A 22,536-nucleotide genomic window follows, 5' to 3' on the forward strand; every position below is an offset into this window, starting at 1 on the left:
TTCTTTGAATGAAATATATATGAGATGATTAGCCCACCATTTGGATTACTATTATTATTTCTCGAAATTTCCGTACAAAAATATATTACTACTTTAATTTGATATATATATGAGATGAAAAAAGAGATTGAAAAATATATTTAAAAAATTTTTAGAAAAAAAAAGTCAATCTAAACAAAGCGTTCGGTACTGACCCAGGAATTATATTTATGGGATGAGATGATGGGTTAATTTAATGCTGCAAGCAGCAAACCTACAAAAGTTCTTCCCCAATCTTTATTATTATTACAGTACAAAAGTTCAGATTATTTTTCTGGTGCAATAATCTTTCAAATAGTTAAATGGTGGACATTAATCCAGTGGCCTGCTTCTTTTTAGTTCATCGGTTAAGACTCTCACGACTGCTATTTGATACTGCTAATTAATTTCAAATGTAGATCAAAGATGCAACAAACTGATACTACTTATATTTGATGTTAGTCTCTCAACTCTTTCAATGCGAAGTTAAAACGAATAGAAAAGCTTTGACAAGAGAAGTATTTGTTAATACGTTGTTATTTACCATCTCAAGCATAATCCAATTTGCAATTCAGTACCTGTTGCTTTTGGTATGGATTGTAGGCAGATTGATCCAAATAGGTACCTGTGCAGTAACATTCGTGGTCTCAAACTTCCACAAGGCAATATCAATGGTGATACCACGTTCACGCTCAGCCTTGAGCTTGTCAAGCACCCAAGCATACTTGAATGACCTCTTGTTCATTTCAGCAGCTTCTTTCTCAAACCTCTGCATCACACGCTTGTCAATTCCTCCAAGCTTGTAGATGAAGTGACCGGTAGTGGTCGACTTTCCAGAGTCGACGTGACCAATGACCACAATGTTGATATGAACCTTTTCCTTACCCATTCTGAAGTTTTTTTAAAACTGAAAACAGGACAGTAAATACTTTAATAGTACAAACATTCCACATAAGTGGCATGCCACAGAAAGTGTTCTTAGGCCAAGCCTTTCGCCTTCATCAACTTCAGGATGTAGCCGTAGCGATCGGCTGCAGAAGCTCTAATAAAAATAATCCTTGCACCCTCGTTCTCATATTTGGCATAGTGATCACATGCTTCAAGTCTCCACTCGTCCGGAATATCCATTGAGGTGATCACATCCTGGCACTGCATTATGCCGTGGAGGGAGTCGTACTCCGACCTACTCCGTCTGTCCTCAAGAACGAAGTCGGTGTAATTCCCGATCTTGCTTAGAGCATCCTCAAGACCAGTAGATGACCGTGTCGATTTTGAACCTCTACTCCCTTCAGGTTCACCACTGGTTCCTAGGCTTGAGGCTGACCGTTTTTGTCCAACTGCACCAGGAACTGGGGGAACATAGTAGACGTCGTCGTCATCCTCAACTGCTGGTACGTTCACCGGAGTAGGCACCCTCGAGCTAGAGGCTTTACCTTTTCCCTTTCGACTTTTACTAGCAGAGTTGATCCGTTCTCGGCGAGGCGGTTCCAAATGAACGACCTCGCTTGCAGACTGGGCACGGCTGCCTGTGGCATGTCTTCCAAGCAGTAGAGGTGTCAACCGATCGTACCAGTAGCATGAATTCTCTTTTTTGAAGTCAACGTACGAGGCATTGGTCTGGTGAAATGCAAATATGAAGTCAAGACACAGGAATTGATAGTGTACAAGGAAAATATCTTAATATTCGAGTTATTTCAACAAGGAAAATGCTAATTCAATTAACTTTGTCGATAGCTAAATCCAGGATCCAAAACTTTGTCGATAGCTATTTTTTTGTATATTAAACAAAGAGTTGTGAATGACAAATCACCAGCAGCTAAGCCGAGCAAATTCCACCACATTTTGCAGTCAAATAATCCAATCAAAGCTAATCCAGTTAATGACAATGCCCAGAAAAGAATGGTCAACTAAGCGAAGGATAATCCAACTTCAAGTAAATCATATCATGGAAACAAGAACCCAGATTTATAAATTTACTCACTAATGCTGCCTTGATTTGCTACTATCACATCTTACTTCCAATATAACCCATACAGAGAGGATAAAAGAATCCAAAGCCACACTGATTACTTTGTGAAGAAACAGAAAACACAACCAAGTCTCCAAAACACATGGACAAAAAAGCTGATTCAGCAAGAAAGACTAAAAATGAGGATGAAAAGGGATGTAACTCGAGTTGTCATCCGAATTCATTGAAGCTGTATTTTTTTTTAAAGTAAAAAATTCATGCGCTTACTGAAAACTCTAAATATTCAAGTTATTTTAACAAGGAAAATATATATTATTCAGGAACCTCCCCTTATAACCCTTTATAACCCAAATCTAGCATGCTTCAGAATTGAATATTATGAGTTGTGGCCCAAATTACAGGTTCTTTTCATCATTCAATCTAATAAGGATGTAATGACTGAGCGTCAATTCGTAACTCATCTCAAGACTTTGCGGAAAAAAAAAAGATGGAATAACAAGTGGAGTCAGCATATAAAACTTGATGAAGTCACCGGCAAACTCAAGGATGAAAAGACATCAAGGATTAGACACAAGTGAGAATAACAAGTGCAGTTTAAACAAGATTGAGTGCTCAGCTTTTAGTTCAATAGGGAATCTGAAGTCACCTTTCAAATCTGAAGTACAGAGAAATTCAATTAACAGAAGTCAGGGAAGCGACAAGTCCATACCTGCTCCAAGTTGGCCCAATGTTCATCATCAGCAGTGAAACAGTAGCTGTCCTCACTCCACCCAACCCCGGTCTCTGTCTTTGATGAAATCCCACGCAGATTGCAGAACAGGTCCCATTTCTTCTTGATGTAATAGAATCTGGTCTGCAATTGCTGGCCAGTCACAGTCAGTATGTGATTGCTCGCCAAATGGGCTGCCAACATGTCGTAGTTGGTCTCTAGCGACTTCCTGTTGTCCCAAATGTTATTTTCCCGAAAACTGACGTAGGCTGTGAGGAAAGCTTCATCCATTGCATCAGTCCAATGAATCCTAGAAGCCATTTGCTAAGTTTGATGGGGAAAAACAGTTAGCAGTGGACTGATATAACATAAATTGAATTAAAGTGGTTTGGAAACAGATCTGGACAATCAATAGTGAAAGCAAAAACAGGTGCAGAAGGAACTCAACCAAGGCACTTGCCTCAAAGTAGACCTCAAGGCACTTGATGTAGTTGTTGGATGCAGTTGACGAACAGGTAGAGCAATGGGACGTACAGCTAACAGGTGCGGCTTCAAAATTCGAACAAAATGTATTATTAACCAATTAATATGCTGCGAAAATTACTTTCTAATACAGCGTAGAAGGACATACAATCACAAGAAGGCTTCTTCCTCTTCTCAGCGGTCATAACCGAAGAGAGAACTGCCTCACAACAACCGTAATGGCAGCAGCTGGACAGTAAAATTATTAACTCATTGCAAAAAATATGCATCCAAACAGCAAATGGGAGTTTGCATCCAAACAAATTCCCAGCATGTTAGCTTTCAAATTCCAGTGTGAAACAAAAAATCCCATGCGTCTGTTAATTCTGGAAATTAGCAGTCCACTATAATACATGTTTTTAACTCCTAACAATAAGATTATGACCTAATTGACATGTATCTAACCTCATCAAATGAGACTTACAACAGAACCAAAAGTTATGAATTCAAGCATCTATAACTGTGCAGGCTGTGGTAAGCACCGTATACGATTTCTTGGTTGAAAAGGTGCAAATCATCTGCTTTTTTTCTTTTTTCTTTTGTTCTGGGTCAGACTCAAAATGTAAAGAATCTTTTCTCTGGGCCACTCATGTAAACTTTTGTTGTCAAGTATATGTCCCATCTCAGTATTCTTCAAAACCATTTTTTCTATTCCTTCATAAAGTGTCCGAGTTATGACTTATCAAGTAGCATCCCATTAAACAACTTATACTACAATAATCCAGGGACAAGTAATAATAATCAACTTATGAGTTTATTATTCAATAATAATCAACATGATCAATGCCAAGGACAAGTAACTTGCTGCTAACTTCAAAGTATTAATCCAGGGACTCGTTGGCTCATTATCAGTAATATTTTGCATATTACTGCCTTGGGCATCCAGACGCTTAAACATTTAACTTTAAATACTTTAAAAATTTTGCAGCAAACCAGTATATTTTGATTTTATGTTTCCTATCACATCCAATCCTTGTGCGTTATGAGGCAAACCTTTTTAATTGGAAAGAAAGCAAAAGAAACCATGGAAAAAAAGAAAACTGATTGCCAAAGGCCAATGCAACTAAGCAGTGAAAATCCCTTGTATTTTTTCGGCAAAACTTTTATTAAACAACTTCTATCCATCTTTAATTTACGTCATAGAATATATTTTACTTCAATTATTTTTTTTAAGGGTGATGAATTTATTTTTTTAAGGGTCATAATATATATTTTACTTCTGTCCACCTTCAATTATTTTACTTCTTAAATTGACATATTCCAAAGCAAAATTAACTTCTAACATTGACTTATCCTCCTAATAAATTCAGGACAGATTTTATTTTCCCCATTAAATATTTTGTTTCCATGATAAGAAAAAAGCCCAAAGACGATAAATCTCCCTGCTTGCAATTTATCCAGTTAATCCAGTTTTAATGCTCATAACCTCCCAATTTGGAAGGCCAGAGCAGCTTTATTCCACCATTCATTCAGATTCGGGTTCAATTAATCTAAGTAGATTTTAATCTAGCATAAACAAAATCTACTCTTCGCACACACCCAACACAAAATCAGGTGTCCAAGGGAGATAATCAGCTGATGAAGCCGTGGACAACTAGAAAGAGAGATCAACGCAGGTTTATGGAATGTAAATTGCAGCTAATGGTAAATCGAGGGAATTGTACCTGCCGCTGTAGATAGGGAGAAAGTGGAATGGCCTCGGAGCACCCAATTCCGCTTGGGTGTTGGAAGTGTCGACCGCGGCAGGGTGAAATGCGTCCGATAGATTCAAAACGCAGTCAATCTGGTTGTTTGCCGGACGTCGCCGCAGGCTTCGCTTGATTGCTGCTGTCTTTCCCGTCTGTTGGTAGATGAAAATGGTGAAGAGAGGCCCGAACAGAGGAGCTCGTGAAGCCTTTGTGCTGTGTTCAGGAGTAAATGCCTTTTACTGTGGCTTTACTCCTCAACCAACGGTTATTTTTATTAAAGCCCTTTGAAAAATTCAGACTCCACGTGAGCGAATGAATTGTTTGCATGACTTTAGTGCAAAAGGCTGCACCTAAGGAATCCAATGTCGGAACTCTACGCAGTAAAAAACCCCACTTTTTATTTTACACAGTACAAAGGCCAATTTAAAAAAATTTCAAATAACCTCCCAATTATGCTTTCCAAACAAACCCATAATTTGTACTCAACTTTAAGCAATGTTTTCAGAACCGGACCGGACCGACCGGTTCGACCGGTTGGACCGCGAACCGGCCATGTCACCGGTCCGGTCTAATGCTAAAGCCGGAAGTTCATGGAGAACCGTTGAAACCCGGACGAACCGGACGAACCGTGCGAACCGTTAAGAACCGTGAACCGGCGGTTTTTTAAATTCTTCAACAAAATATCAAGAATGGTGTAGCTAAGATTCGAACCTGGGTCTCCAAGTTTGCATATGACAATCTTACCGCTAGACTGTAGTTAAGTTTGTTGAGAATTCTACTTGACTAAAAAATATATTAAAACATCAAGTTCTTCTCTTATTTTTTTTTTCAATTTTTTCTTCTTAACCATTTTTAACCCAAATATCCACAACAAGATTTTCTCAAGTCTTCACCATTATTATCAGGTTATTATCTTTAGCAAATTGTAAACAAGTTGAAAATTTCAACTTTTCTTGTTTTCCAACATCTTAGTAAGTTTAATTTTTTTCTTTTCAAGGTTTTTTTTCTATATTATTATCTTTAGTTGATTTTTTGCATTTTCTTCTTTTTCCCCTCAATTTTCATATGTTTCCCTCATTTTTGTTTTATTTTTATTCGATTAATTAAGGATGAAATTTTTGCAAAAGTAGTGCACATCCGTGTAGGAATTGGGTAGGAATTACAAATAATAACATTGGGTTGGTAAAAAATATGGTAGTTGGCACATAATCGAAGCTATTGATAATTGAATTTAAAATAATTAATGGTATAGGATCATTGAATTTAATATAACATGTTAATTAGTAATGTTTAGTAGCAATTAATTTTTTATGTGTTTAACTGTATATTTGTTTTTCAAAAATTTTTAGTTTTTTTTAGTTTGAGCAATTAGATTTATATTTTTATAATAAATTTTAACTTTTTCAGCTTAAGTTGATGAAATTGTGAAGGTGGTGTGGTTGCTTATCATGCCACTGATAAAAGTTTGCTATTCAAATAGTTTATCTTAACTTGAACTCTTTTATGGATTTTTTTAAGGATTGTAAAAGAATTTCAATATTTAATTTATTTATTTTTTGTGTTTTTATTTGTGATAATTGGTGCACATTTGGATTGTATCTATTTATGTTTACAATGAATTTATGAAAACTTGTAGTGAATTATGATATTTTAATTATATTTATCATTCCATGTTTTGTGTATAACTTTTAGAAAATTTATTATTATCATAACTTAAATTAAGTTATGTTGGTAAAGTTCAAGTGTAGAATGAAACCTGCTTAGTACTTAACACTAAAAATTTAAAAAAAAAAAAAAACAGTGAACTTTGAACCGGCCGGTTGGACCGGTCGGACCGGTCGAACCGCGAACCGGCCACCTCTCCGGTTCACTGACCGGTCCGAGTTTAAAAACATTGACTTTAAGATGCATCTTACCCATGTGTGAAATACCTATCCTGACCCCTAAATGAGGCGGATGAAGGTCAAAGATTGAGTTTATCACAAACTCCTTTTTATATAATATACTGGGGAGGGACAGCCCGCGTGACGCGCGGGAATTTGGTGCTTGTAATTCAAGATAATTAATAATTATTGTTTAATATTTTGTAGTATAGAACTGAAGTATGATGATTTTATCATGTGATTTTAATAGAAAAATCATAAGTTACATAGTGAGTCAATAAAATAATGTGCAATGAGACATCCTTATCATTATACTATATAAGAATCCGTTGTGATCAAAGTTATGTTTGAATTTCAATTACAAAGATAAGGGTAGTTTGAAAATGTAAGAATGTTTGAAGTGCAATTGAAAAGTATCCAAAGGTCTCTTCTAAAACTTATCCAAGATGATAAAACATTTTAAAGTATCAATTGGACCCTTCATCTCTCGAATCTATATATGTTCGTGAAAGATCCCTCAAGCAATGCTTCTGATTTCTCCCTCGACTTAAGCTCAACCTGAATTATCAAGTCAAGTTTATCCAACAATCACTTTGCGTCCAATCTAATCTAAAATAATTTTATTTTTGACTAACTATTTATATAATTTGGTGGGCATAATACGACTTAATCACATGTTTCTTACAGAGATAATAATGCCCAAAAATGATAGATAAATAAGAAACTTAAGTGGTTTTTTTCAAAGTTTTGTAGAAACTATTCAGATTTGGTGTTTTTTGCTAGGAGCATTTCTTTATAATATCTTAAATAAGTTCAAATCTGCATAATTGTTAAAGATCTGAATTGAAACTATCTTGATTATAAAAAATTGGTGTAAATAATATTTTCTAAATTTGAAATTGTAGAAAATGGTAACTAAAATCAGAAGAAATTCCTCATACGAGTTCAAATTGCAAACTATAGGTAGAAACTGCTTAATGATATTTTCCAATGTTTACTTGTATAAGTATCCAATATAGCATCTCTACTTAATTGACTTGTTTGAACTATGGATAATAGTTGGTTCAATCAAATCAAGAAACATTATTTATCATTGTACAACATACAATTATGAGTAAATGAATTAATACAATGCAATCAAAATGGTACTATAGCTAAAGCATTTAAACTCATCAAGTTCCACTACAAATTCTTTTAAATAGCATAAAAAGTAAATTTTTTGTATTTGAAACTATATAAACAGTAGAATACAAGAACGAGATCATAACATGAAAAGCAAATAGAGTGCAAATGACATCTTAGTACTATGTAGCATGATTAATTTTCTTTTTTAGTTTCAACGAAGTACAAAATTCTAAGTTAATAAATTTTACAATTATAAAATTCTCAATTAAAATAAACACAAGCTGAATTCCAAATTACACTACATGAAAAAATAACTACTTGAACCATAACTGTTGGAATGTAGTCAACAGATCTCTGGAGTCAAGAACAATAGGAGAAAGTTCATGAGAAATAAGGTTATTTGACTTAAATAAAGAGATAATACCTTGGCTGAGGAGAAGAAGATGATAAAATTGCTTTTCTGATTATTTTAGAAAGTGACAACAGTATCTCAAATTGTACTTTGATTAGAGACAGAATCTCTGGGATCTACTAAGGAAAACAATACAATTAACTAGTTTTTGGAATTAGAAGTATCAAAAAGCAAATTATATGGAGTTTTTGGATAAACCAATCATCAGAAAAAAAAAACTACAATCGAAAAAAACAAACCCAAAGAACTCACCTCAATTTAAAGGAAAAGCTACGCATTCCACCAAATATTTAATAACCATAATAAAACCAAAGGGGTGAAACCGAAAAAGAAGAAAGGGTATCGGCTAAACATGGGGGCATAAATATGATAATGATTGTTCAAATAATAATTAAGTTAATTAATTGTAATTAAAATCCAATTATGTAAACATCCAATTAATTCCTTAACGGATGGGAGAGGTTTCAAGAAATTGGAAGGCTTGGATGTCAGTATAATAAATGATTAAAAGGGCTTTTATGTAATTCTATCAAAACACAAGCTTAATTCAGTTGTACTTGATACTCAACTTGGCACCAAACATTGTAACATACCAAACCTGCTCCTAACCTTAAATGCCTGAAAGGTTATATATGTAATTATAGTGAAATTAAAGCTATAATGACTTGTACTCAATGTTTCAATTACACTTCAAACACTCTTACATTTCCAAAATAGCCCCACCCTTGCGGTTGAAATCTAAAAACCGTCTTTGTCCTAAACTCGTTCTTATATGGTATAAGGAAGTAAATTATCCACACTTGTTTAAGATAAATTTCTCAAAACCTTGAAGTATCGCTCTGTTTTTTTTTTAAAATCTTTTTTTATACTAATAAAATTACTAAACTATCGCTCTCAATCAACAAATTACGAGGTCAGGCCAGCTGTAGGAATATTTCTTAAATGTCAGTTGCCTGTCAACTTTTCCCTTGTTTGCTAAGTGTATATCTTTAATGGGGCCATCTTCTATTCTCTAATTATTATGAATTAAATAAGGAAAAGTAAGAGCTTAAAATCCGGAATCTACTATTTGATCACTTTCAATTTCTACATGGAAGATTTTCAACACAGCGGAGAGGGCCAGCATCACGAGTCAAACTAGTAGGAACTCCTTTTGCCGAAGCCACCTTAAATGCTTGAGATCTAGAATAATCAGGTCTCCAAAATTTCCCAGATGAAACAAAATATGCCCCGTTAAAAAATAAATCATTCTTGGATTTCCATGACCACTTCTTCCACCTCCGATCATGTGATATTCTCTTAGTAACCTGCCACAAAAATGCCACACCCAAACATCTCATCCTCCAGCAACTATATATAAACAACGTACTGAGATATATATATATATATAAACATTTTCTTGGATGTGGATTTATGGGAAATTATTAGAGAATTATATGAATACTCAAGCACCTCTTTAGTACGAGGATCATTTTGTGCAGTGTAGTGGTTGCCTTCGCTCAGTATTGTTGGATGCGAGCTCCCACCGATAGCATAAAACCCCCATTCATCGTACTTATTATTTGCTACATGAGCATATCCATACCTAACCCTGTAATTTTATCAAAAGTTGCAAAATACATCCGAGTTGAGAAAATATTTAGACAAATATGTAGGAACATCAAAATATATCCTAAACATGAAAACGACGAATTTCTGCCAAACAAGAAATATCAAGTGGTTTATAAGCCTCCTCCCCATTTTCAAGTTACAAGTTGCTTAAAGAAAATGCCAACACATTCAAGCATATCACGAACTATGTGCTACCTAGTTAATTTAAAGAATTGAAGTTCACATTTTAAACATATATTTCTAACCAAAAGCACTTATAATTTATTTAGGTAAAATTTGACCAACCAACAATTGATATTTTTATTAAAATGGGCACTACTAAGTGCGCCCAAAAAATTAACATGTACAAAATCGGCGTTCAATTGAAAAAGAACATTAATTAGATGGTTCGTAACCACCGCAATAAATTGATCTAACAAGCTAAACATTTGATGCTTTATAACGAGCTCAACAAATACGTAAACATTGAGAAGTCCAACAAAAAAAACAAGAACAGTAAGATGGGTTTATAATCACCAAGACATATTTTAAAGCAAAAGAAGCGAAGATCGCGATTTGATTAGAGCTTGATTTTACCTTGGCATTCTTTGGCCTAGTCCAGAAGCAAAATGGTTGAATACCACGGTAACATGCATCTTTTTGTCCTTAGGATACATATTTGAATGCCCTAACAGCATCACCTGTAAAGAGATTACATCAAAGTCATGACCACCTGAAATCAAGAAAATCCTTTTTTATGGTTTTTTTTTCCTTCTTTTTTTTCCGAGTTTCCTATTAAATTTATTCTGGATATTGTACTGTATATACCGTTTTTAACTTGTCCATTTTACCTTGTTATGCTGTGTGAAATAGTTGTTGGATACGGTGACGGCAGCTGATCCTTGAGTTATGTCAAGAAGACCATCTCCACATTTTGAAAGGTAGCAATGATCAATCCAGATTTTGCTAGATGAAGTCACTCGAATGCCATCTCCATCAGATTGCCCAATGGTACTTGTATTAACAAGATGATCGGGATCACGACGAACCAAGTCAAGTCTCCCACGCAAACAATTATGAATAGTGATCCCATGGATAATAACATGGCTCACGTTATCGAGTCTGAGGCAAGGTCCGTTTGCAATCTCAACCCTGGCACCCCTTCCATCGATAGTCTTGTAACTACTAATAAAAAGTTCACCACCTTCCAAGGTTATGCTCATGTCCCGTTTAAAGATGATCCAAAGAGGTCTTTTTTGAATTGCACCATATCTGAGTGTCCCCTTTTTGGGATGGATCGGGTGGTCAGAAGGGTCAGTGACAACATATATGGCACCATTTTTGCCTCCTCGGGCATCAGCTCCATATCCTTTGCCACAATCAGCTAATTTTTGGCGATTGGAGGCCCACTTGCTGTCTTTTCTCCAACAACTATCGATAACGTTGAAACCGCTGCCGACTTCAGATGGATAGGAGTTTGGGAAAGAGGATATGTTTTGGGTACTTTTTGTCTGGTAGGCTTGAGTTATTATATGGAAATAACACATGATGGCTAGTATCCATGAAAGCACTAGGCAAGGACTTAAATTTACCATGGCAGAAATTTGATGAATTGGGATGAAAAAGAAGATTGAATTAATAGAATTTTTCGGCAGATGAGATTAGCGTTTTCTCACATTTTACTTGTATTGACTTTAGTTTCAAGTAAATATCACTCATTTTCCTTGCACTTGTAGTCTATACAAGAGCTGACGATTGCTCATAATAAGCTGAGGCAGGTAGATGAGGAAGCTCATAGTTTGGCACTTAATGCGCTGATCTACATTGCTTTTGTCCTATTCTGTCACAGCCTGCTGTTGTGTTCGTATTACAAGATTAAGCATGATTAAGAATTTCTTAGTTGTCCAAAAAGAAGAAAAAGAATTTATTAGTTGGTTACAACATTGTTTTCAAACTCGGACTGGACCGATTGGTTTGATCGATTAAACCAGGAACCGGTCAGGTATCCGGTCCGAGTTATGCCAAAAACCATGTTGGAAAAAGTTCTGTCAAATCCGATCAAAAATAAGGTTGAACCGTGAACCGTGCAAACCGAGTTAATTTCTATGTTCTAATTTTGCTTGACTTGCCAACCGACCAACCCTAATTCTTGATTCTTCCCGTCATATTCACACCAGCCGTCACCCCCCAATTCACATCCCACTTCCCTTTTCCTTCTTACCCAATTTGCCTCCGTACTCCTCAGAGACATGACAATTGCCTCATCTCCCTAAGCCGACGACTTCATCTCGCTAATGTAAATTTCTCTCTTCATTTGTCTTTTTAAAAAAAAAAATTTCATTTTTATTTATTGCAAGTATAAAAGTGTTAATTGGCATCTGCTTTGCTCTTGGGGATCGGCTCTATGCACTGATTTTGTTTGTTTTCATACCAGTTGTAGTTAAAAACGTGCATCAATATAAGAAGCAGAATAGTAATAATTGATACTATTTGGGAATCAATTTTTGTATTAGTGTTTTTTCATTTTTGGCATTCGTATTTTAGATTAAACTTCGCATGTAAGTAAGAACTTGCCAGGGATTATACTTTGCAATAATTTGTGACATATGAATTCTAAGAAAAAGAACTAAAATGTATATATTGGGCCTAGAAAATTCTTGAATAACTCAATATATAGAAACTTAATATGTGAATGGCTAAATAAATACTATGATATGTTTTCAACTAAACAAAACTTATTATACTTCAATTTGTTCTGTTTTTGTTCTTTCAGATGATGTTGCTGCATCGAAGTTTTAGATTGAAACAAATTATTACAGCATTTCAACTTGAAGGAGTTGATGAATATACAGAAAGAGGTGTACTTTTCATTGTCTTAAGATTTTAACATGTGTTAGATTCCTATTTAGTTTAGTTTGTTATTTTGGATGGATTTGGAGGCTATTGCTCTTCATTTGTGAAGTTATTCTTTGGATTGTAGTATTTGAGTTATCAAAGTTGGTTTTACTTCATGGGTATGATATGTAGGAAATGTGTAGGAAAAAGAAAAACACCAAAATGTGTATACTTTTCATGGTATTTCAAGTTTTATATATTTAATATATATTTATGATATCATGATGACATCACCTGGTTCGGCTTCAATTGAACCCGATCAAACTTATTGACCTCTAACCCCTGAGTTCGACTGAATCGATACCCAATCCGAGTCTGAAAACATAGGATTACAACTATTACAGAACTTAAAGACTCGGCAGAGAGAGAGAGAGTTCAAGTATAGTCACTCTCAAGCAAATCTTCAACTATACAAATCTTGCTGGAACGTTGAGATCATCCCCTATAACTGATGCTTGTTGAAACCACAACAAATACAATACCTATTTCAGAAAGATATATTTTTCAGTGCAATGATAGTAGGGTGGATCCAAAGGGATTGATTGATTTATTTCTTTACTAAAGGAAAGAGTGAGGGTATTGAGAAATTGGCTAAACAACTTAATTAAAAGAAAATAATAATGCAACAATACAATAAAACTAATTTAATAATATAGAAACTTCTAGTCAAAAGACTAATCTCGATTTTGGTGCATGTAATTGATCATTGATACAAAGATAAATTAATATATTTATGAATAAATGGGTTAAATTAGTTATAGTTGTCAATAAACTCGGACAAGCAATCTTTGCTTACTTTCTTAATAATTAAGGTACGACTATTAATTACTTTTTTAAACAAAAGACAATCCTAAATAACTTATTAGGATTTAACATTTCAACAACATTAAGAATTAAAAAAGTCCAATTCTAAGCAATACACTCACAGGTTTGGCTCATTTAGATTAGATTATATATTTTCATGATATATATTTGAAACTTTTATATACAATCAAATTATGTCATATGCCACAAATACTAAAACAATCAAATAATTATGGATTTGATGTTTTAGATGGTGATTGATTATTCTGACAATTAAATAGTGATTAGTTATTTAATCATGCAAAACAATCAACTCGAGAACATGCAGAGAATATATAAATACTTATGAATAAATGAAACATAAAATGATTAGCTGTTGAGAATCGGTGAATCTTAAAACCTCACGAAAATTCTCTAGGTTTCCTCCTCTACTCTTCCTCCTTCATAGGAGGGAGATCTTGGCCTTGAGCCAAGGTCTCCCTTCCTCTTCCTTTGTCATTTGTTCTTCCTTCAATAAAGTCTCTCCTAGGGTATCATAGTGAGAGTTTTCTTCTCTCCTAGGGTGTCCTATTGAGAGTTTTCGTCTTTCCTAAACTATCTTAGTGAGAGTTTGTTTTTTGTTTTTTGTTCTTTATTTTCTCAAATCTTGGAGTTTGTTTTAGATCTATATGTTAGATCTAAAATTTCTTCACTCTTCTCATCAGATCTCATTTTCAGTTTTGAGCTTGAACCAGTTGGATAGCAGATTTGAGGGAATATTTTAGATTTGGATCTATCTCGGCAGATCTCATCATTCTTATTGGACCTTACAACTGTTGATTAGCAGATTTGACGATTATAGCATGCACAAAGAGAGCTGCAGCGACTTATTCTATGATGGAATGTTTTTCAAATTTATGGTACTATTTAGATCTGTCCTTAATTTCTAAAATCTTATGTATTTGTTAAATTGCATATCTATAATTTTAGTGCATGTTTATCTGCCATCAGGGCAGTAATATATATCAATTGTGCTGGACGATTTCCAGTAATCCTTTAATGAAATATGTTTTATTATCAAAAAAAAAATGAAACATAAAAGTCAAAATTAAATCTCACAAGTGTTTTGGATCCAAAACCTTAACTATCCTTCAACTGAAAAAGAAAGTAACAAGAGAAGAAAGCAGTAAAAAGGAGAAGTAGGGTTAATGAGAGAGGGATAGAGAGGGAGAGAGTCACCCATCGGAAAGAATATACTTTTTCGAGACTATCTAATCCCCCTTATAAGAAATTGTCTTTCCTTTTATTTATCGAATCCTACCTAAACAAAACGTATTCTAAAAAGGAATTAAGTAATAAATAGCCCAAAATTAAATGGTTCCTATCTAAAATAAAGTACCCTAAATAAAGTTTGGACTCAAAGTCTGCTACCGATAAGGATAGCTAAGAGGCAGTGTCTAGGATTTGTCTCAAGCGATGAAGTCTCGTCTCGCGTCCCATGAATTTCGGACTTTGCGGATGCACCTACGCCATATTGACAGCAAGTCTTCTGAAAATTCCTCTTTGAAGCTCTTTCTACTTCAAATTTCTATGAATATCACCAAACACAAAATATGAGCAGATTCCATCAACTGACACAACATTTTGCTTCAATCAAGGAAGATATTCATAAATAAAATACACAATTAGCTCTCTATCAATAACTGACATCCTTAATCCATATCCAAAATGACTTCTACATTCGTAAGAATATCCAAATGGGATCATAATTGAAAGTCGAATTTGTGGTCTCAGTCACGACCAAAGTTGTTACACTACACAGTAGCTGTGGCGTATGGTCACAGCTGCAGTGAGAAGTAGTTTTTCATATACAAAAATTGTGAAAATATGTCAAAAGTATGTAGAAACATGTAAAAGAAGAAAATGATCAAAGCAGGTTTTTTTATCCTTGAGTATTAAAAATATCAATACAGTAAAACAAAAGTAGCTATAAATTAAAAAACAAGTACAAGAAAGTAATAAAATTTAAATTACTATGCAATTATTTTAGTTTAGAAATTAGTTAGTTCAATAATAAAAATAATATTATTTGACAATTTTGGTACTTATAGATGATTTAGAGATGAATTATGATTTTAGAAAAGTGAAACAAAAAAAAGAATAATCATAAATAAAAATAGGGCTGACTATGAGACTTTAAGAGAAGTATGAGGACTTATATGTAAAAACCATATATTGCATCCAATTCAAAGCCTGCTTCGACATCACCCGGTACTAAGGGCCAGTTCGGAAGTTGGTGATTCGGGCAGAAAATAAAAGTAAAAGAACTGAAAGATAGAAAGAATTTCTATTGTCCAGCAATTTTTTTTTTTTTTTTTTTTGGTTTCTAGGGAGAGATTACAGTCTCTAGATCATAACAAACCCCCCGGGGGGGTTGGTAGCAACCCTTATAACATCTGCACCAAGTATTTGACTCATCCCTTCTGGTGGCTTTTCAATGCAGTTTTGAGCTGCTTCCATGTACAGTTCTCTGGCCAGCCAATCTGCGCTCCTATTTCCTTCCAGGCCAAACATGCGTCAGTTTGCACCACCATTTCTAGGCTCCATTTCTGTTTCAGGAGATTGTTATTTGCTTAGATTGTTCAAATGCTATGATGGTAGGCCATGTATAGAGTATAGAGTAATTGTATTGCATGGTACAAATTAGAGTTCATTTTTTTGGACTATGTTAATTGGTTTTTTTGCTTAATTGACCTTCTGAAATCAACATTTGTATGGAGACAATTTGCGTTGTGAACCAAGGTTAAGATTTGATCCCATTGACAAGTCCTGTGCATCCATAGTTGGGATAATGGGGATCTATAGAAAATTTATGAAACGTACATCTTCTCAATGAGTTAAGAGTATATGTACATGAATGAATCTCAATCATTCAAGTTTAGCACTAAGATTTTGACGAAATGTTGACCTTCACTTTCTAAACAATTGCACAGGCGGCTATTAATTAACTGAGGCTCCTGGGCACTGTTGGTGCTCTTACATTTTCAGAGTTCTTGTTATTCCCATTTCTTTTTCTTTCCTTTCCCCCTTTTTTTTTTTTCTGGGAAAGTCATTAACTACATAACCATATTCCATTAAGCAGCAAATAAGAGGCATTAGTGTTGTTGGAATTTCTGAAAGGAACAGATTGCAAAAATTTTGTCCTTTGCGAAATTAATTCAGCCAGTTGCACAGGAATAAAATTATGCACATTTGTACGATGTAAATTTTTCAAAAGCGTGAAGTATTTTTCTTTTTTTTTGGGTTTTTTTAGTTTAGTTAATAACAAAATTACTAAAATCACACTTCCAATCAAGAAAATATGCAGTTAGCCCAGCTGTAGAATTAAATCTTAATCTTGAGTTGGACGTACGTTGTTGTGAATTATCTTGAATAGTTCTATATTGCAACGAGAATGCATGAAAATGATATAAAGTAAAAACCAAAAATGGGGAGCTGATCACAAGACATAAAGAAGACAAAAGCCCACAATCTGGAATCAATTATATCACTTTGAATTCATACATTGGAGACATTCATTATAATTGGAGAGGACCAGCATGAAGAGTCAAAATAGGTACACTTCCTCCTGGAGCCAATTCAAATGCTTGGGATGCAGAATAATTAGGCGTCCAAACATTCCCGGATGAAACAAAATATGCCCCGTTAAGAAATACATCATCCTTGGAATTCCATGACCAATTTTTCCGCCCCGAATCGTTTGAAATTCTCCTGGTAACCTGTCAAAAAATGCCACATCTCCGACGTTGTTAATCCCCCAGGCAATTCTAGATAATTGGGATGCAAACATTTTCTTGCTATAGAATTTATGGGACATGGTCAAATTATAAGAGCAATTATTCAATATTTGAGCACCTGTTTAGCATCAGAATCATTTTTCGCTCTGTAATAGTTGGCTTGGCTCAGTATTGTTGGACACGAGCTGCCACCGATAGCATACATTCCCCATTCATCATACTTATTGTTTGCTACATGAACATATCCGTACCTGACTCTGTAATTATTTCAAAAGACCAGAATCCATCCAAGTTGAGAAGAAATATATATATATAGACGGTTTACAAATTAAAACCATTGAAATAAATTCTGAGTAGAGCTTGATTTTACCTAGGAATTCTTTGGGTTAGTCCAGAAGCAAAATGGTTCAATACCAAGGTGACATACATCTTGTTATCCTGGGGAAACTTATCCGAATGCCCTAACAGCATTGCCTGTAAAGAGATCACATCAAACGTTATGAATAGCTGAAATCAAGATCAACCTTTCTAATGTTTATACTTTCCCATTTTGGTCTGGATATTGAACCATATATTTAATTAGTTTCTGTGGCTTTTGATTTTTTTGGCATTTTACCTTGTCATGCTGAGTGAAATAGTTGTTGGACACAGTCACGGCAGTTGATTTATGGGATATGTCAAGAAGACCATCGGCACAATTAGAAAAGTGACAATGATCAACCCAAACATGGCTAGATGAAAGTATTCTAATGCCATCTCCGTCAGGTACTCCATTAGAACTTGTGTTAAGAAGATGATCAGGATCAATCCGAACCAATCCAGGTATCCCACGCAAACATTTACGAAAGTTGATTCCATGGACAATAACATGCTCCACATCATTGATTCTAAGGCAAGGTCCATTTCCAATCTCAACTCTAGCACCTCTTCCATCTATAGTCTTGTAACTATTAACAAAAATTTCAACGTCTTTCAGTTTTAGGTTCATGTCCCCTTGAAAGACGATCCAAAGAGGTTCCCTCTGGATTGCCCCATATCTGAGTGTCCCCTTTTTGGGGTTGATGGGGTCGTCCGAAGGGTCAGTGACAACATATGTGGCACCATTTTTACCTCCTTGGGCACCAGCTCCATATCCTTTGGCACAATCAGCTAAGGCTTGGCGATTGGTAGCCCAATCCCCGTGTTTTCTCCAACAAGTATCGATCGCATTGAAACCAATGTCCTGATCTGGGGTACTTTTTATCTGAAGGGCTTGGAATGTCGAGAAACAGCAAATGATGGCTAGCATCCGTGAAAGCACTAGGAAATGACTTGATTGTGCCATGGAAAAGATTTGATAAATTGGGATGAGAGGGAAAATTGAATAGCATTTGGGAAGATGATCAACATTTTTAGACTTGATATTCATGTTGATCAATTTACTTCTAAACAAATATTACTGATTTTTCTTGCACTTGTAGTCTAGAGCTTCTGATTCCTTATATAAGCTGGAGCTGGTGGAGAACGTAAATTGCAAGCTTGGCACGTAGTGCCCTGATAATTTAAATTGCTTTTGTCCTGTACTTTCAAATCCTGCAGTTATGATAATCTTAAAGATTAAGGATAATTAAGAATTTATTAGTTGCTACAAAAAAAGAATTTATTAGTTTGTTGCAGCAGTTGCAGAATATTAAAGACTCTATATATAGAAAGAGAATTCAAGTATTATCATTCTTTAGCGCATTAGCATTGTTTCTTAAATGATCTAGTGCACACTTGGCTTATGAACAAATCCCTCGTGTCACTTGAAATTTAGAAATGTCCCAGATTTTTAACTTCTCCAATGTTCTTTTTAGTTAGTTTACAGGGAATTGTTTTGTATTGGTTCCTAAAAATCGAAATTTGTTAGAATGAATTGGCCTATACATTTAGATGGATTATTTCAAATTGGCCTATACATTTAGAATTTGTATAGCTACAAACGTAGGGATGAAACATATATACAGCTACAGAGCACTTAGGCAAGCTATCCTCACATTCATCCAAGAATGGTACACTTAACTATATCACATCCAGCCTAAACAAGTTTCAGCAATTGTTAATTCTTCAAGTCCAAACTGATTCAACTCAATAAACATGTATAAGCTACATTTAAGCTCATTAGATTTAGGCTCCCTTTGGAGTTGTGATAGCTTGTAAAGAAGCACTTCTGACACAAGTACTTTTATAAAAGTTGCTATTAAATTATCAAAAATTGGACTGCTTAAATTATGGGAAATTAGTTACCAAACATTTTATAACTACTTGGTGGAATTTTATAAAATCAATTAGAATATGCAAATTATATATTATCTCAGTAGTGGCGTTGTGCCATGCCGAGATTCGAAATGGAAATGATTTAAACAGTCTGCACGAACATTACAAAAGGTACAAGATATGTATTTCATAAATCACTTGCTTCCTCGTAAGGCATTCAAATTTATTTTATTTTATTTTATCAAAGACCTTAAATATTTAGCCACTGGTTGTAGGTGTACAATTTTAAGGTTATCATGATGGCACCAACATTATGGTGCAAGGCACAGGCACCAGTCCAAACCGGTGCTGAATACTGGATCTTTCTTCTGATTAAAGAAGTCATAAAAAAAATCTAACTCCTCGAGATTAATTGGTTATGATACATGGTGGAATTAACGCAGACATCAACTAACAAGCTTTATTCGTAGTGCAGCGCATGGGGCCTGCATCAGCTGTTAAAGCAGGTACCAACGAACCATCGGCCACCGGAAAATTCTGATATCTGTTGTAACCAGGCGCACAGTTTCCATATCCAGATTGAACAAAATATGCTCCATTCATGAATTTATCTTTGGAGGACCTCCATTTCCAATTTTTCCAACCATTTTTAGCCTCTCTCTTCGTCACCTGTTCAATCAAGCTAGTAATTACTAGGTATTAAAGAAACTATAAATCTTGCAAGTGTTACAGGATTAGAAGATCTCTCTGCTCTAAAGGTTTTAAGTGATATCACAAGATTGGTGAATTAATGTTGTTGGTCATATAATTTGGATTGGCAAGCTGATTAGGTGAAAGAACATCTAGAATGCAGATAGCATCCAAAGAGATTCTAACAACGGCAATTCTTGCCTCACCAAGAAATCAGTTGACCTTACTTGTTTAGCATCAGGACTGTCCGGAGCCATGAAATAGTTCCCTTCGCTGAAAATGGTTGGATTGGCACTTCCACCAATTGCATACATCTCCCATCTATCGTACCTGTTATTTGCCACGTGCGCATAACCTAGCCTAACCCTGAGAGGATTATACGTTAAACTGATGTGCATGAGTCATATATATATATATTCAGACAAAAAAAAAAACTGAAGAATTCCCAAACCTTGGCATCCTCTGCACAAGACCAGGACCAAAATGGTTGAAGACTACCGTAACTTTTATGGCTTTATCTTCTGTGTTCTTATCGTTGTGCCCAAATAACATCACCTGCCAATGAAACCCAGTGAGAAAATCTGCTGTACCTACGAAACTAAATTACATGAAAGGCTCACAAATATTGTGTAATTTCTAGCGAAATCTAGTCGAATATATATATATATATATATATATATATATGTGTGTGTATAAATATATAAGCATTTTGCTGACCTTATCATGCTGAGTAAAATAGTTATTGGAAATGGTAATGGCAGTGGAAGCATGGATAACGTCAATGAGGCCATCGCTGCACCTCGCAAGAGAGCAATGATCAATCCATATATAGGAAGAATCGAAGATATCAATGCCATCTCCGTCCGAGCCACCACGGCGGCCTGTGTGGGTTGAACTGCTCTGGACAATGCCAGCCTTCCCTGGCTTACAGTCATGAATGCTAATCCCATGAATAATCACATGGCTAACATGTTGTACTGTGATGCATGGTCCATAAGCAATCTCCACTTTCACCCCTCTCCCATCAATGGTCTTAAAACTATTTACTATCAGCTCATTTTTCAGAGTTATAACCATGTCCCTAGCAAATATAATCCACAATGGTTTTGTCTGTACAACACCGTGTCTAAGAGTGCCCGGTTTTGGGTGTCCCGGATTATCGGATGGATCTGTGACGATATATGTTGCACCATATTTTCCACCGATTGCATTCTTGCCGAAGCCTATAGCGCAATCGGCCAATGCACGCCGGTTATCTGCCCAGTTAGACCTGCTTCGCCAGCAAGAGTCTATGATATTCATGACTTTTCTGGCGGGCTTAGATGCACTAGGGCCAGCAGCTTGGGAGGTGGAGAAAGTGATGCTTAGAAGACTAGTTATGATGATCAGTAGCAAATGAAAACCCTGGGAGGCCATGGCTTGGGAAGTGATAATTTACTTGTGATTATAAGATGTAATATGTCAATTGTGTACAAGATTACAAGGTGGCACACACGATTAACTTAGACGACTTTCTCGTGGTATTGTTTTCTCGAAGATTTAGGGGACGCAAAAGATGTGATTGCACGAATTCAGGTTGTTTCATTGACTTTTCTTATGAATCCAAGTTTTGAGTGCAGAAATGAGGCATTTCTATATTATTTGACCACCAAAGATGTTGTTTATACATTACATTAGGCTCCCTACCGCTCTCCCTCTGCCCCTTGGAGGGGTGCGAGGGGGAAAATAGTTAGGAGAAGAAGCTATTGACTTTTAAATTCTTGATCATTGAATATTAGCCAATTTTGAATGGAGGATGAATGTTTTCACATAATATATTACTACTAAGATTCTCTCTTTCCATTCAGATGTGCATTAGGAATAGTTTTGGTAAACTAAAATATAATAATGTTCATGCAAAGCGAGGAAAATGAGACTAGTAACTGGTAGTCGGAAAAGTGAAATTAGGATAATAAAAAGCAAGAAGGTAAGTTGTACACTTATATTATATACCGTACGTCCTTAATATCTAACCAAACCAAATCCCTCCATTTCCTTCTTCTCTTTGGTAAAATTTGGAATCTCCTTTGAATTGATAAAAGTTCATATTTAGTATTAATTTCTAGTCACAAATTCTTATTTGATTTTGAAAGATAAGGATTAACCTATGCATTGGACAGTGACTAGTACATATTTAGAATTCACATGACCTGAATTTTACCGCTCCCCTTTAAGTCTCCG

General features: G+C 35.2%; 4 protein-coding genes across 4 annotated transcripts; all 4 read right to left on the reverse strand.

Annotated features, from left to right (window-relative positions):
• Window positions 1–664: 664 nt before the first annotated feature.
• On the reverse strand, window positions 665–3,008 carry LOC113772335. The gene is made up of 2 exons (XM_027316929.1): window positions 2,697–3,008; window positions 665–1,635 (listed from the first exon to the last, which is right to left on the reverse strand). Exons 1-2 carry the CDS (start codon window positions 2,985–2,987, stop codon window positions 997–999), a joined length of 930 nt encoding a protein of 309 aa, XP_027172730.1. The 5' UTR covers window positions 2,988–3,008; the 3' UTR covers window positions 665–996.
• LOC113771035 (probable pectate lyase 4) lies at window positions 3,007–11,463 on the reverse strand. Its single transcript, XM_027315663.1, has 8 exons — window positions 10,768–11,463; window positions 10,514–10,617; window positions 9,779–9,917; window positions 9,417–9,633; window positions 9,237–9,249; window positions 4,883–5,119; window positions 3,328–3,407; window positions 3,007–3,245 (listed from the first exon to the last, which is right to left on the reverse strand). Exons 1-8 carry the CDS (start codon window positions 11,461–11,463, stop codon window positions 3,007–3,009), a joined length of 1,725 nt encoding a protein of 574 aa, XP_027171464.1.
• A 5,709-nt stretch (window positions 11,464–17,172) lies between these two features.
• Window positions 17,173–18,679, reverse strand: LOC113771036 (putative pectate lyase 2). The gene is made up of 4 exons (XM_027315664.1): window positions 18,008–18,679; window positions 17,762–17,865; window positions 17,510–17,648; window positions 17,173–17,373 (listed from the first exon to the last, which is right to left on the reverse strand). Exons 1-4 carry the CDS (start codon window positions 18,677–18,679, stop codon window positions 17,173–17,175), a joined length of 1,116 nt encoding a protein of 371 aa, XP_027171465.1.
• Window positions 18,680–20,076: 1,397 nt separating this feature from the next.
• LOC113771037 (putative pectate lyase 2) lies at window positions 20,077–21,732 on the reverse strand. Its single transcript, XM_027315665.1, has 4 exons — window positions 21,034–21,732; window positions 20,768–20,871; window positions 20,544–20,682; window positions 20,077–20,295 (listed from the first exon to the last, which is right to left on the reverse strand). Exons 1-4 carry the CDS (start codon window positions 21,730–21,732, stop codon window positions 20,077–20,079), a joined length of 1,161 nt encoding a protein of 386 aa, XP_027171466.1.
• Between the last annotated feature and the right edge of the window lie 804 nt (window positions 21,733–22,536).

Source organism: Coffea eugenioides, chromosome 5, assembly GCF_003713205.1.
Source record: "Coffea eugenioides isolate CCC68of chromosome 5, Ceug_1.0, whole genome shotgun sequence".
Taxonomy (NCBI): Eukaryota; Viridiplantae; Streptophyta; class Magnoliopsida; order Gentianales; family Rubiaceae; genus Coffea; species Coffea eugenioides.

What these genes read in the sequence shown, in the direction of transcription:
- LOC113771037 (XM_027315665.1), bottom strand. Translation starts at nt 21,732, where the DNA reads ATGGCCTCCCAGGGTTTTCATTTGCTACTGATCATCATAACTAGTCTT. An exon ending in CTTGTGCAGAGGATGCCAAG is followed by an intron (nt 20,683 to 20,767) that starts GTTTGGGAATTC and finishes TAATCCTCTCAG; the next exon opens with GGTTAGGCTAGGTTATGCGC. An exon ending in ACAGTCCTGATGCTAAACAA is followed by an intron (nt 20,296 to 20,543) that starts GTAAGGTCAACT and finishes TTGATTGAACAG; the next exon opens with GTGACGAAGAGAGAGGCTAA.
- LOC113771035 (XM_027315663.1), bottom strand. Translation starts at nt 11,463, where the DNA reads ATGTGTTATTTCCATATAATAACTCAAGCCTACCAGACAAAAAGTACC. An exon ending in CTAGGCCAAAGAATGCCAAG is followed by an intron (nt 9,918 to 10,513) that starts GTAAAATCAAGC and finishes ATAAAATTACAG; the next exon opens with GGTTAGGTATGGATATGCTC. An exon ending in CTCCCTATCTACAGCGGCAG is followed by an intron (nt 3,408 to 4,882) that starts GTACAATTCCCT and finishes TTTACTGTCCAG; the next exon opens with CTGCTGCCATTACGGTTGTT.
- LOC113771036 (XM_027315664.1), bottom strand. Translation starts at nt 18,679, where the DNA reads ATGCTAGCCATCATTTGCTGTTTCTCGACATTCCAAGCCCTTCAGATA. An exon ending in ATTTCACTCAGCATGACAAG is followed by an intron (nt 17,866 to 18,007) that starts GTAAAATGCCAA and finishes ATCTCTTTACAG; the next exon opens with GCAATGCTGTTAGGGCATTC. An exon ending in ATGATTCTGATGCTAAACAG is followed by an intron (nt 17,374 to 17,509) that starts GTGCTCAAATAT and finishes ATTTTTTGACAG; the next exon opens with GTTACCAGGAGAATTTCAAA.
- LOC113772335 (XM_027316929.1), bottom strand. Translation starts at nt 2,987, where the DNA reads ATGGATGAAGCTTTCCTCACAGCCTACGTCAGTTTTCGGGAAAATAAC. An exon ending in ATTGGGCCAACTTGGAGCAG is followed by an intron (nt 1,636 to 2,696) that starts GTATGGACTTGT and finishes GCATTTCACCAG; the next exon opens with ACCAATGCCTCGTACGTTGA.